Genomic DNA, 14494 nt, shown 5'->3' with positions numbered 1-14494 from the left:
CCGATTTGAAGGTCTAGAGTTGGATTATCGTAACTAAACAATTAGTCCTGGGTTGTGGTTTCCAATTCAAATTGAAGGCTACTAAACAAGGAAAACAACTGCAAAAAAAAAAAAAAATCAGCAACTCCACTAAACAGTCATGTCATGACATTGGATGCTCCTTTTGGAAACTTAGAGAGAAAGTTGGGGCACTTTGAGAGAAGGGTGAATGGGTTTCTAGATGAAATGAGGGATCAACTACAAGGTCTCATGGACATCTTCACCCGCCAACGTCAATCATCCATGAAGAAACTGACTCCAAATATCCTAGAGAATACTGAGAGGTATGCTTCCTCTTTCTCATCACCACCTCCTTCATCTAATTGGAAAGAATATGAAAAAGAAGTGAGAAGACCTAAAGAGGCAACTACCCAAAGGCTGCAAGGGGAGATGTTTGGAGATCGATGTTTGTCTAATGTGGTGGAAGAATTCTACAAAATCAAGCAAGATGGATCAGTTAGGGAGTACGAAATGAGGTTTGAAGAGCTGATGGCCTTCATGCTCAATCATAACCGCTATTTGACAGAGTCTTATTTCGTTTCAAGCTTCTTAATTGGCTTGAACGAAGAGTTGAGGCCAACGGTGATGGTGTTTCAGCCCAAGACTCTTAAGCATGCTGCTGATAGTGCCAAGCTCCAAGAATTAACATTGAAGGCACTGAAGAAGAAACAGAGAGATAGAGATGCTGATGGAACAGCATGGGATCAGGCAAATGGTATCAAAGGACCTGAAGAATCTTATATTGACTCTATGGAATTGACCCTAAGGCTGATGAACTTGGACTGGCAGTAAGGGAGAAGTTGGAGGTTGAGAAGAGGCATTCTTTCAATGGGATTTTGGTTCCGAAGCAGGCTGAACTATCCTTAACTTCGGATGAAATAGGCAATGAGAAGGTGAAGACAACACTACCTGGAGGAAAGCTAAGGGATATAGCGGAAGAAGCCAAAGGTTTTGCTAAGGGGAACACAGCTTCTGCTGCTGTACTATTTTTTACTTCCACTAGCAAATCCAAGTTGTTGTCTACTGTATGGAGGGATGAATCGTTGGCTGAAATTGAAGTTGCAGCAACTCCTAATGCTAATGCTCACAAACGGCCTTGGTATGAGTATCCAAGGCAAATCTGCAATCCCCCATTGCTGCATTTCGAGGATGCTATTGATATCTTTCAATGTGTAGCTGTGGTGCACCATGGAGGTGTAAGAACAATTGCTGCTGGTATTGAACTTGAACTCTATCAGATTGCTCCTATTGAAGTTCTGGGCCGAATTACGACGGGGCTTGATCTTGGATAATTAAGAACGAAGAAGAAGAAAAGGCCTAGAAGGACAAGGAAAGAAATAAAGAAAAATCAGATAGAGAAGGCAGGCATTGGATAAAGAAGCAATAACTAGGTGGTAATAAGTTTCTTGGGGACAAGAAACATTTCGGGGGGGGGGGAATTGTCATATCCCTAGGAGGATTAGAAGGGTAATATTGTGATAGGGATATAATAAAGGGATATATTGCATAGGCTTATATTAGTTTGTTAGGAGATATTTGATTGTTTGTTAGGAGCACATGGGTGCTGTTAAAAATTAGTTAAGGAGCTACCTATGCCTATTAAAAGGCCCATTATAAAAGGAGATGATTATGTTTTGAATGATAAATGAATATTCTGATTTCTCTCTAAATTTCTCTCCATCCTCCCTCTCATTTCTCTTTCCTTTCTCCCTAATTCTGTTCAATCTTCCCCTTCATTTCTTCTCTGTTCTTCTCCAAATTCCTTCCAATTCCTTCTAAGACCCTAGCTAAATCCTAGGGTCATGACAATGCTAAGCACTCGGGTAGGAAGAACACATATCAGCTTGAGAAAGAGGGTGTGCGTTATACTTTGTTACCCATAATGGAAAAGAACCAAACCAAAGCTTCTAAAGTGGAGGGGCAGAATTTTCTTACCATTACATATAAGCACACTGAGTTTGTGAGGGAGTGTAGGGATACCCAAGAGGTTCACTTGTTGGTTGTTAAAGGAGAGAGCTTAAGTGAGCCATTGAAGGTGAATAAAATTCCAGTGGAGGTGCAGGGATTGTTAGAGGAATTTTACGATGTGGTTCTTGAGGAGTTGCCTAATGAGCTACCTCCTATAAGGGATATTCAACACCACATTGACTTGATTCCTGGTGCTAGGTTGCCTAACCTACCACACTACAAAATGAGTCATAGGGAGAATGAGATTTTGCATAAGCAGGTAGAGGAATTTTTGAGAAAATGGCACATTCAGACTAGCATGAGTCCATGTGCAATGCTATCATTATTGACACCAAAGAAAGATGGGAGTTGGAGGATATGTGTTGACAGCAGAGCCATCAACAAGATTACTATTGGGTATAAGTTTCCAATTCCTAAGCTCGACGACATGCTTGATCAACTTAATGGGGTTGTGGTTTTTACCAAAATTAATCTCAAAAAGTGGTTATCATTAAATCAGAATTCAACCTGGAGATGAGTGGAAGACAGCTTTCAAGATGAGGGATGGGTTGTTTAAGTGGTTAGTCATGCCCTTTGGACTAACCAATGCACCGAGCACTTTCATGAGACTAATGAATCGGGTACTATGTCCTTTCATTGGTAAATTCGTTGTGGTGTATTTTAATGATATTTTGATATACAGTACGTCTATTGATGAGCATGTGGGGCATATTCAGGAGGTGTTGAGGGAAAACAAACTTTATGCTAATTTGAAGAAGTGTACTTTTATGAGTGAGATCTTCTTGTTCTTAGGCTTTGTTGTAAGCAAAGAAAGCATAAAGGTAGTTGAGGAAAAACTGCAAGCTATTAAAGAGTGGCCAGCCCCTAAAAATGTCAATGATGTGAGGAGTTTCCATGGATTAGCAACTTTCTACAGGCGATTTATCAAACACTATAATAGTATTGTGGCTTCAATTACTAAGTGTTTAAAGAAAGGGAAGTTCCCTTGGGGTGAAGAACAAGAGCAGAGTTTTGCATTGATAAAAGAGAAGTTATGTACCGCTCCTATATTAGCTTTGTCAAGCTTTGACAAATTGTTTGAGATTGAATGTGATGCAAATGGAGTGGGAATAGGTGATGTGTTGTCCCAAGAGAAGAGACCAATTGCATTTTTCAGTGAAAAGTTGTGTGAAGCCAGGAGAAAGTGGTTTACTTATGATAAGGAGTTTTATGCCGTGAGGGCTCCTAAAACACGAGAACATTGCTTGATTGCCAAAGAGTTTGTTCTTTACACAGATCACCAAGCTCTTAAGTACTTGAGTAGCCAAAGGCAGCTGAGGAGGGATATGCATGCTAGATGGTTTGCTTTTGTTGATAAATTTCCATATAAAATTGTGCATAAGTCGGGATAGCATAACTGAGTGGCAGAAGCTTTGAGTAGGTGTGTGGATTTGATCAAGACTCTTAGAATTGAGATTGTTGGGTTTGAGTGCTTGAAAGAATTATATGCAACAAACGATGATTTCAAACACGTGTGGGAATGATACATGTCTTAGCAACCATCAAGAGATTTCTATGTTCATGATGGGTTTCTCATGAAGGGAAATCAGTTGTGCATCCTTTGCACATCCCTTCATGAGAAAATTATTCGGAGTTTGCATGGTGATGGCTTAGCAGGGCATCTTGGCAAAGACAAGACTATTGAAGCTGTTATGGGAAGGTATCATTAGCCAAGAGTAAGGAGAGATGTTTCTATTATTGTGGCCAGTCGTTATGCATGTCAAACAGCTAAGGGGCAATCTTCTAATGCTGGTCTCTACATGCCATTGCCTGTTCCCAATGCTATTTGGGAAAATTTGTCTATGGACTTCGTGTTGGGTCTACAGCGAACCCAACGAGGTATGATTTTGTTTTTGTAGTGGTTGACAGGTTTTCCAAGATGGCGCACTTTCTTCCATGCAAGAAGACAGCAAATGCAGTAGCTACAACCAAACTGTTTTTCAGGGAGGTTGTTAGACTACATGGAGTCTCTAAAACTATTACTTCGAATCGTGATTCAAGGTTCTTGAGTCATTTTTGGATTACCTTGTGGAGGATATTCGATTCATCTTTGAATTTCAACAGCACCACGCATCCCCAAACTGATGGACAGACAGAGGTGGTGAATCATACCTTGGGAAATCTGATTTGCAGTGTTTGCAAAGACAAGCCAAGACAATGGGACCTAGTCATAGTTCAAGCGGAATTTGCCTACAACAACGCCCTGCATAGCTCAACAGGAAGATCACCATTTTCCATCATATACATGAAAGTTCCTAATCATGCATTGGATTTGGTAAAGTTGCCAAAGGTACCAAGTTTCAATGTTGCAACTAGTGACTTAGCCAAGCAAGTTCAAGCGATTCAGGAAGATGTCAAACAAAAGTTGCACAAGGCGAATAAAAAGTACAAAGCAGTAACTGGCAAACATAAGAAGCACAAGGTATTTGAGGTTGGAGATGGTCATGATATTCTTGAATAAGGAATGGATTCCAACAGGAAAGCAAAACAAGCTCAAGCCAAAGAAGTATGGTCAAATTACAAAGAAGATCAATGATAATGCTTATGTTGTGGATTTCCCTAATCAAATGGGTATTTCCAAAACATTTAATATTGCTAATCTTTCTTTGTATTTGTCGAATATTGAGTTATCATACCTGGATCATAATTCAATGACGAATTCTTCTCGAGTGGAAGTGAATGATGCGATCACCAATCAACCCTAGGCCGACCTAACCAAACCGGAACAATAGCGTCAAAACAGTAGCGAAACAGTATTTTAATACTTCATATATTTTAGGATATTAGTTCTATTTCATGTTTGTTAGCCAACTAGACCAAAACAGTAGCACCAAAATAGTAGCGAAACAGTATTTTAATACTTCATATATTTTAAGATGTTAATTTTATTTCATGTTTGTTAGGGTTTTATTTCTATTAGAATTCTAGTTGGATTTTATTTACAAGTATTAGATGGATTAGCCAAACTCTATAAATATACCTAAAAGCTAGGAGTTGTAATCAGTTTTATTATTCAATATATTCTAGCAAACTAGTTTGGTTTTTTCCAGCACGTAGCTTCGATTCTTGTGCCTAGTTGAGAGTCCAGCTTTGGTTATTGAAGTTTGTTCTTTCAAAGGTACTTGAAACTTAATTGTTTCAAGGATTTCTTTATATGTTTTCTTTACACACACGCTGTGTCACCCTCTAACAGCTTAAGCTTTTTAGATGAAATGGTAATCAACAATTTTAGAGCAGGTGACTCTTTAGCACTTCTATATGTCTAAGCTAGTGTAGCATTTAACCTCACTGTGTCAACACTGTCATAGCAAATCTATTCTATTACAAAAAACTTGTCTCAAAAAGGACAAAAAAAAAAAAAAGAACGAAGGGTTGGAATCAGGTGGGGGGGGGGAAGCCTATTTTATAAGATCTCAGCATCCCAATTGAATTAATAGCAATAGCGACACCTATGAATTTCTGCAACTATATTGCAGCAGTTCTACAAAGCTGCCTCTAGTAAAAGCCACAACAATGCAACAATACATAAGAAACCTTTTGACCATTTCAACAAGTAGACAATATGCAATGGAACACTAGATTAGTTGGAGAAGTGGAAAACTACCATTAGTTAATAGAAAATCTACATCAGGATCAACATCAACTATAACTACAAGAAGATGAAAGACACTTCAGAGAACTGTAAAAGCATTCTATACCTTTATACAAACAAATAAGAAGCATTAGAATCTTGGTAAAATCAAGACAGCAGACTACATTCATCTTTAATAAGAAAAGAAAAGAACGCATAATACATTAGACTTACATGTGCTCCTTGAACAAGATCATATGCCTGCATAAGGAGAGAAAAAAATAAGCAAAATCCAATGTATATACATTTCAAACATAATCAATGTCCACGTGCCTTGAAGCTTGAGACTTCCTTTCTGAACATGATTAAAGAAAAAAGAGAAGTTTCAATACCAAAACATCAGAAGGCTTGATCAGATCTCTTCCATGTTCAAGCCTTTCATCTACTACCGTCATGCGAGCTTTCAGACCTGTACCTACCCTCCTTGAGTGATTAAGACGTAATGGAGACACTTGTGATACTCGACCCTATAATCAGAAAATCAAAAAAAAGAAAAAGAGTTAAGACAGAGATGAAAACACATCAATTGTTAATTATTTTGATCCCAATTCATGCACCATAAACAAAGTGTGTATGATACATGACCATAAGATTAATTTATTTTCAACATGAGTAGTCATGAAGGGACAATAAACCATACTGACAAAAAAAAAAAAATAGTTTAAATGTCATGTTGAAACTATCCAGAAATGGTTTTGCCACTAATTATGATTGTGCCAAAACCTTATTTGCACGTTCTTATGTTCCTAGAAATAGTTGTTCTAAATGGGTGAGCGACCCCCCCCCCCCCAAAAAAAAAGACATGAATTTGGGCACATATAAACAATTCATAATTCTTAAAAACTAAAAGGCAAAGCAAGAGTAAATTTTTCTTTTCCTCATTTTAGATAAGCAACTACACATTGTCAAGCCCCAAGAATTGGGCTTGGACAATTATGGAATTCTAGACATAGAACCAAATAGGAAGAGAGAGATAGAGACGAGAGAGAGAGAGACGAAAGATAATTATGTTATTCAATGCCCTTCTCCTACCACCTTCAATTACGTTTATAGTCTCCTCTTAACAATCACCCAACTCCTTAACAGTTTACAGCCTTCCCATAACTACCATCTAACTAACTGTTACAACTGTAATTTATTAATATTCTCAAACTGTTATAACTATAATTTATTGATATTCCCTTCCTATCCCTAGGATCGTGACAATTTTCCACTTTCTTCAAACAATTCTTGTCCCCGAGAATTAAAGTAGACCTATAGCCTTGGGAAATTGCTTCAACGAGTCAAGCAAATTTTCCCAAGTGGTGTGCTCTGGATGGAGGTGGGACCACTATACCAAGACCTGAGTTAAGGGCAGTGATCCTTGGTAGATGACCTTCTTCTCCATAATAGCCCGAGGTTCGACCACTTCTTCCATTTCTTCTGTTGCAGGTGGCAAATCCTGGCTCATATTAACTAGAGGTTCCTTAGCTTGCTTGAGCAAGGAAACATGAAACACAAGTTGAGAATTCTCTCCCTCTAGAAGTTGCGACCTGTGAGCAACTTTGCCCACCTTGGCCACTATAGTGTAAGGCCCAAAATACTTAGGACTCAGCTTAGAAGTTGGAATAGATGTATAAGGTGGGTGTAAATATCGTCTAACCTTAAGATAAACTTTGTCCCCCACATTGAACGACATGTCACTTCTTTTTCTATCAGCTACTTGCTTCATAGGATTTTGGGCAGTGGCTAATTCCTTCTTGAGAATGGTCAACATCTACTACCTCTACTGCAAGTACTGTCCTACTGCAGCCACAGTAGGATTTGGACTTGAAAGAGCAAGCAAAAGGGAGGGTTTGTAACCAAACATAGCCTTGAATGGACTCCTCTTAATAGCACTGTGGTAACTGGAATTATACCACCACTATACTAGGGCTAACCACTTGTTCTAGCTTCTAGGTTTAGTGAAACACATGCAACAGAAATATGCCTCCACACATTGACTAACCCTCTTCGTTTGGCTGTCGGTTTGTGGGTGATATGCAATAGATATATGCAACCCCACCCCCAACTTCTTGAATAATTCTTGCCAAAAATACTAGTAAAAATCTTATCTCGATCAAACACAATAGACTTAGGTATTCCATGGATTTTAGCCACATAATCGAAGAATACTTGTGCCACCTCCGGAGCTATAAATGGATGTGTCAAGCTGATAAAATAGCCAAATTTGGTCAAACGGTCCATTATCACTAAGATAACATCCTTACCTTCTGATTTTGGTAATCCTTCTATGAAATCCATAGAAATACCATCTCATGCCTACTCAAGAAGGGACAAAGGCTGCAACAACCAAGGGTAAGACACCTGCTCCTATTTGCAATGCTGACATATGGCACATGACAACACAAATTGCACCACATCCTTCTTCTGCCCAAGCCAAAAAAAAACAGTTGTTTCACCTTTTGATAAGTCACCCGCACTCCAAAATAACCTCCCAAAGGTGAGCAGTGGAGTGCTTTCAAGATCCTTTCTTTCAAGGACTGGTCATCCCCTACCTTTATACCGAACCAAGTGTATAACCCAAAGGATTCCCTAGTTGCACAAACAATTGTGTCACCTTCTCCTTTATCCAAGCTGTGTGCTCATAACTTGCCACTAACTCCTTGATCCATTCTTGAACTATAGCTGAAATGGCTTGGCAATTTCCCTTTTCTTCCCTTCTTAACTATGCATCAACAACCACATATTTCTTTCCCCTCTGGTAATGGATTGTATAATCTAACCCCATTAGTTTAGATATACCCTTCCTTTGCAACTGCGTATGCAGTCTCTGCTGTGACAAAAATTGGAGACTTTCGTGATTTGTTTTGATTACAAACGAACATCCCTCCAAGTAATGCCACCACCTATCCACTGCTCCCAAAATAGCCAATAATTCTTTGTCATACACACTTAATCCCAAGTGTTTTTGTTTTTGGGAAAAGTTTGGTTGATAAATGCCGATGGCTTTCCCTCCTGCATAAGGACAGCCCTTATCCATGCATCAGTCTCTACTATAAAAGGCTTGGTGAAGTCTGGTAAAGCTAACACTGGAGCTTGAGTCATAGATTTCTTCAATGCCAAGAAGGTTGCCTCAACCCTAGGGTTCCACTAAAAAGCATCCTTCTTAAACAATTTAATTAGGGGCCTACTAATCAGTCCATAATCCTGAATGAATTTTCAATAATACTCGGTCAACCCCAAAAATCCCCTTAGCTCTTTCACCATCATGGGTCTAGGCCATTCTACCATTGTTTCCACCTTCTTCGGATTAGTCCTCAGTCCTTAGTCCTCACCCTATCCCCTGAAATTATGTGTCCAAAATACTCAACTTATTTCTCAGCAAAAGTACATTTAGAAAACTTGACATACATTTGATGAAATTTAAGGACCTCAAAAGTGGTACGAATGTGAGATACGTGATGTTCAAAATTAGGGCTATAAATGAAGATGTCATCAAAAAATACAAGGATGAACTTCCTCAGGTAGGGCTGAAAAATTCGGTTCATTAATGCTTGTGTTACGCTAACTAGTTGTTAGTAGAAATAATAGTATAATTGCACTAATAGGATGTAAATAAATCCTTGTGCTTAGCTGGGAAACTGTCCCAGCATGCATAATCGCGTGAAAGCATATTCAGCACGCGCGGAGACCACTTGTAAGTGCACATGGCCACTTGTGCATTCGCATGGGCGAGCCAACGGCTTTTGGCGCCTAATTGATTCTGATCAGTATATAAACTGATCAAGGCGCCTTATTTGAACATGTTGAATGAAATCAGGAAATTAGTTTCCTCCTTAATTCATTTCCCTCCTAAATTTCTCTCTATTTTCCCTCCCATCTCTCTCAAGTCTTCTATTCCCTTTCCCTCGCTGTTCTCAATTTAGCAGGTCAGATCTAGAATCTGAGAAATTGATATCAGAGCAAGCTCCGGGCCAGATTGTTTGAAGGCGATCAAAATCAATGGCGGATGGTACGAGGATGCGTCAGATGGAGATGCAGCTCCAACAGGTAACAGCGACAGTATCAGAAATGCAAGGAAGAGTTGTTACAGTGGAAGAAAGAATCGGATCGGCGGTGGATAGGAAGCTGGAGGCTCTGGCCGATCGACTCAGGGGGGATATGCGATTGCAAATCCGAGAGGAATGGCAAAACGTTAGAGATCAAGGAAATTTGTTGCGGGATCAGCTGCAACAATTTATGTTGATGTTTGCAAATCAACCACAAGTAAGGATCTCCCCTAACTTTCCACCTAGAGAACGGACAGAACCAATTCCACAGGGAATTGGTATACCGCATCAACAAGCTAGAATTACCGTGTCGGAAGAAGAGCCGACAGTTGGCGATGAACCGGTAGTAGACCGAAGGCGGGGATTTCCATTTCCTAAACTGGAACTCCCAACCTTCGAGGGAACTAAGCCGCGATGGTGGTTGAGAAGGTGTGAGAAGTTGTTTGAGATTCACCAAGTACCAGAGATTCAGAGGGTGGCCTTAGTAGTAGCATATCTTCACGATGAAGGAGATGTGTGGTTCCAAGGATGGTCCAGGGTAAGAGCGAACTATAATTGGGAAGACTTCACTCAAGGCCTCAATGAAAGATTCGGAGAACGGGGACGGTTGGATATAGTACAAGAATTTAATCGCTTGAGACAGGAAGGATCCGTGATGGACTATCAAGCGAAGTTCGAAGAGCTCAAGTTCTTGATGCTCAATCGGAACCCCGGCCTCACTGAAGATTATTTTGTATCTAGCTTCATAGGAGGACTTAATGAGGAGCTTCGATCAGCAGTCCAAGTTCTTCGGCCCCGGATGGTTCCGGAGGCAGCAGAAGGGGCTTACCGACAGGAAATGACGTTTGATGTGTTGCTGAAGAAACAAAGGGGACAGATCAGAGGAACCCAAGGAGGAATGGTATATCAGGGTGGTAGACCACCAAGAAGAGAGGCAATCAGGACGGGCCCTAATATCAAGTATTCTGCGTTACCTGCATCCCTTCTAAATACGTTGAGCAAAGACAAACTGTTGGAGCAAAGGAGGATAACAGGATTGTGTTTCAAGTGTGGAGAAAAGTACACACCAGGACACCAATGTAGAAAACAACTGCTGTTGCTGGACGGAGAGGAGGAAGGAGATGAAACAGAAGAACGGGCAGCAATAGAAGAAGACGAGAACGAGGGCAGTGGCGCCATATCCTTACACGCTATTAAAGGAGTGGCTAACAGCAAAGTTATTAAAGTAGAAGGGAAGGTGCACGATAATTCTCTCATGGTGTTAATCGACAGTGGAAGTACCCACAGTTTCATCGATGAAACAACAGCTAAAAGAATGGGGTGGCCAACAGCGAGAACACAGCCATTATCAGTCACGATAGCTAATGGAGATAAAGTTCTCAACAAATCAGCTTACATGGGGTTCTGTTGGGAGATGCAAGGGGAAGAATTCCAGGCTGATCTTAGACTACTCAGATTGGGGGGTTGTCATATTGTGTTGGGGGTAGATTGGATGCGGGAAGTGAGTCCCATTAGCTTTAACTTTAATAAAATGGAGGTAACGTTGGACAAAAAGGGAAAAAGAGTGGTACTGCAGGGCCGCATGGAGGTAGGAGCATGCAAATTGATAAGGGGCAAGAAGTTACAGCGAATGTTTAAAAAGAAGTGGGCATAGGTGGCTCATCTATTTTCCATTGAGGCTAGCAATCAGCAAGGGAAACAAATTCAGACAGTAAGCTCAAAATCTTCGCAACAGGTACTTGAACTGACCCTTTTAGATTCATTGCTGAATGAATATCAAGATCTCTTCGTAGAACCTAAGACTTTACCTCCTAAACGTTCCTTAGACCATACTATACCTCTCATACCTCAGGCCGAACCTGTTAACATCCGATCTTACCGATATCCGCCTAAACTCAAATCCGAAATTGAGAAAATGGTCAAGGAAATGTTAGATCAATCTCTAGTCCGCCCAAGCCACAGCCCTTTTGCTTCCCCCGTTCTATTAGTAAAAAAGAAAGATGAAGCTTGGCGTTTTTGTGTTGATTATAGACAGCTTAACGCCATAACTGTTAAGGACAAGTTTCCTATTCCCATCATTGATGATCTACTCGATGAACTCAAACATGCAACCATATTTACTAAGCTAGACTTAAGGGCTGGATACCACCAAATTAGAGTCCATCCTGATGACACTTTCAAGACAGCTTTCCGAACACATCATGGGCATTTTGAGTTCACCGTAATGCCATTTTGCCTCACGAATGCCCCAGCTACATTCCAAGCCCTCATGAACTAGATTTTTGAACCCTACCTCAGAAAGTTTGTGCTGGTTTTTTTGATGACATACTAATATACAGCTCATCCGCTGACCAACACCTTAACCACCTTAGGGCTACATTTGAGATCTTGTGATTCAATCAGCTATGTATCAAGCGGTCGAAATGTGCCTTTGCACAGTCCCAAGTCGAGTATCTAGGGCACATTATATCAAGAGCTGGAGTGGGAACTGACCCTAAGAAGATTGAGGCAGTTAGGGCTTGGCCCAAACCTGCCAACATACGGGCCTAAGGGGTTTTCTGGGGCTTACTGGTTACTATCGAAAGTTTGTGAGGAACTATGGCTCTATAAGCAAACCGCTAACAGAAATGTTAAAGAAAAATGGATTCCAATGGAGTACTAAGGCAGAAGAGGCCTTTGAGCAATTAAAAGTAGCTCTAAGCAGCGTGCCTACGCTAGGGTTGCCGAATTTTGATAAGCCCTTTACATTAGAAACAGATGCAAGCAACACGGGCATAGGAGCGGTATTGACTCAAGATGGAAGACCCTTGGCTTTTCTTAGCCAAGCCCTGGCCCCAAGACATCAGGGCCTTAGTATCTATGAGAAAGAACTGATGGCAGTGCTAATGGCAGTAGAAAGGTGGTGCCACTACTTGGAAGGAGGAAAGTTTATAATCAAAACAGATCATGAGAGTTTGAAATACATTTTACAACAAAGGTTGCACAACCAACTACAAAAAAAAGGTATGTCTAAACTCATGGGCTTAGATTATGTGATCCAATACAAGAAGGGCAAAGAAAATGTTGCAACAGATGCATTGTCTCGATGTCATGAAGAAGGAATGGCTGCAACCATATCTACAGTGGTACCCGACTGGTTCCAAGAAATTACTGACAACTATCACACAGACGGATGGACCAAGGATCTTCTAGAACAGCTAACCATGAGCACCACCAGCAAACCAGGGTACTCACTAACCAATGGAGTAATCAGATACAAAGGCAAGATAGTAATCGGTGATTGCAAGGAGCTGAAGGACAGGATAATTCATGCGTTACATGGATCTCCAATCGAAGGACACTCGGGTATCCAAAACACATATCACAAAGTCAGACAGTTGTTTTTCTGGCCGCAACTAAGGAAGTATGTGTGGGAATATGTATTGAGGTGCAAGGTTTGTAGACGTTGCAAGCATGAAACAGTGGCCCACCCCGGCTTGCTTCAACGGTTAGAGGTTCCAGATCGCGCTTGGACTAATGTTACTATAGATTTTATTGAAGGCCTACCAAAGTCAAAGGGAAAGGATTGTATTCTGGTAGTGGTAGACAGATTCACTAAATTTAGCCACTTCATTGGTTTAACCCATCCGTTCTCAGCTCAGGAGGTGGCTTGGATTTACTTGGATAATGTGGTAAAGCTACATGGCGTCCCTAGATCAATTGTCTTTGATCGAGACAAAATATTTACCAGCCTGTTTTGGAAAGAGCTGATGAAAGGCCCTGGAACCAAACTTCTAATGTCTACCGCATACCATCCTGAAAGGGATGGCCAATCCAAACGCTTTAACCAATGCCTGGAAGGTTACCTACAGTGCTTCAATTTTGTGCAGCCCAAAGGATGGCATAAATGGCTGGCAATGGCACAGTGGTGGTACAACACGAGTTTCCACAACTCACTTAAGATGACTCCATTCGAGGCCCTTTATGGTTACAAACCAGATTTACTTACTACCCTAGGAGGTCACACAACAGTAGCTACTATGGAAACCTACCTCCAGCAGAGACAAGAAGCATTAAGAACGATGAAAGAGGAATTGGCCAAGGCTCGTAACCGAATGAAACAACAAGCTGATCGAAAGAGGAGCGAACGAGAATTTGCTGTAGGAGATGAAGTCTACTTGAAGCTCAATCCGCAACACTACAAGGCATTGACTAAACAACCCACTTCAAAGTTGAATCCTAAGTTTTATGGGCCTTTCAAAATTCTAGAGAAAATCAGTGTTGTGGCCTATAGACTGGAACTACTGCCTGAAGCAAGAATACATCCAGTCTTTCATGTATCCTTGCTGAAGAAGTCAGTGGGTAGCCACAGCTCTACACCGAGCTTACCTCCCATAGTGAGCGAAATACCACCAGAGGCCATTCCCATGGCCATCGTGGACAGACGGGTGACACACCACAATGGCGCTCCTATGATTCAGGTGCTAGTTCAATGGTCTTCTTTGCATTCCGACAACAATACGTGGGAATACTTACCGGAACTGCTCCAGCAATTTCCCAATGTGGCCAGCCTACTACATATTTCTTGCGGACAAGAAACATTTTAAGGAGCCGAGAATGTTACGCTAACTAGTTGTTAGTAGAAATAATAGTATAATTGCACTAATAGGATGTAAATAAATCCTTGTGCTTAGCTGGGGAAACTGTCCCAGCATGCATAATCGCATGAAAGCATATTCAGCACACGCGGAGACCACTTGTAAGTGCACATGGCCACTTGTGCATTCGCATGGGCGAGCCAACGGCT

General features: G+C 40.9%; 1 protein-coding gene across 6 annotated transcripts in view; it reads right to left on the bottom strand.

Moving 5' to 3' along the window:
* Positions 1–14494, bottom strand: part of LOC127808948 (uncharacterized) — a 144605-nt gene that overhangs the window by 117826 nt on the left and 12285 nt on the right. For all 6 annotated transcript variants that reach the window (XM_052347697.1, XM_052347698.1, XM_052347693.1 and 3 more), the window contains exons 2-3: positions 6010–6144; positions 5852–5878 (exon numbers count right to left, since the gene is read on the bottom strand). In XM_052347697.1, the coding sequence (XP_052203657.1) occupies positions 5852–5878; positions 6010–6144 (162 nt within the window). The remainder of the gene's footprint in view (positions 1–5851; positions 5879–6009; positions 6145–14494) is intronic.

Source organism: Diospyros lotus, chromosome 8 (assembly GCF_014633365.1).
Source record: "Diospyros lotus cultivar Yz01 chromosome 8, ASM1463336v1, whole genome shotgun sequence".
NCBI lineage: Eukaryota > Viridiplantae > Streptophyta > Magnoliopsida > Ericales > Ebenaceae > Diospyros > Diospyros lotus.
Note: the sequence above shows the minus strand (reverse complement) of the source record. Positions and strands in the feature narration are given on the sequence as shown.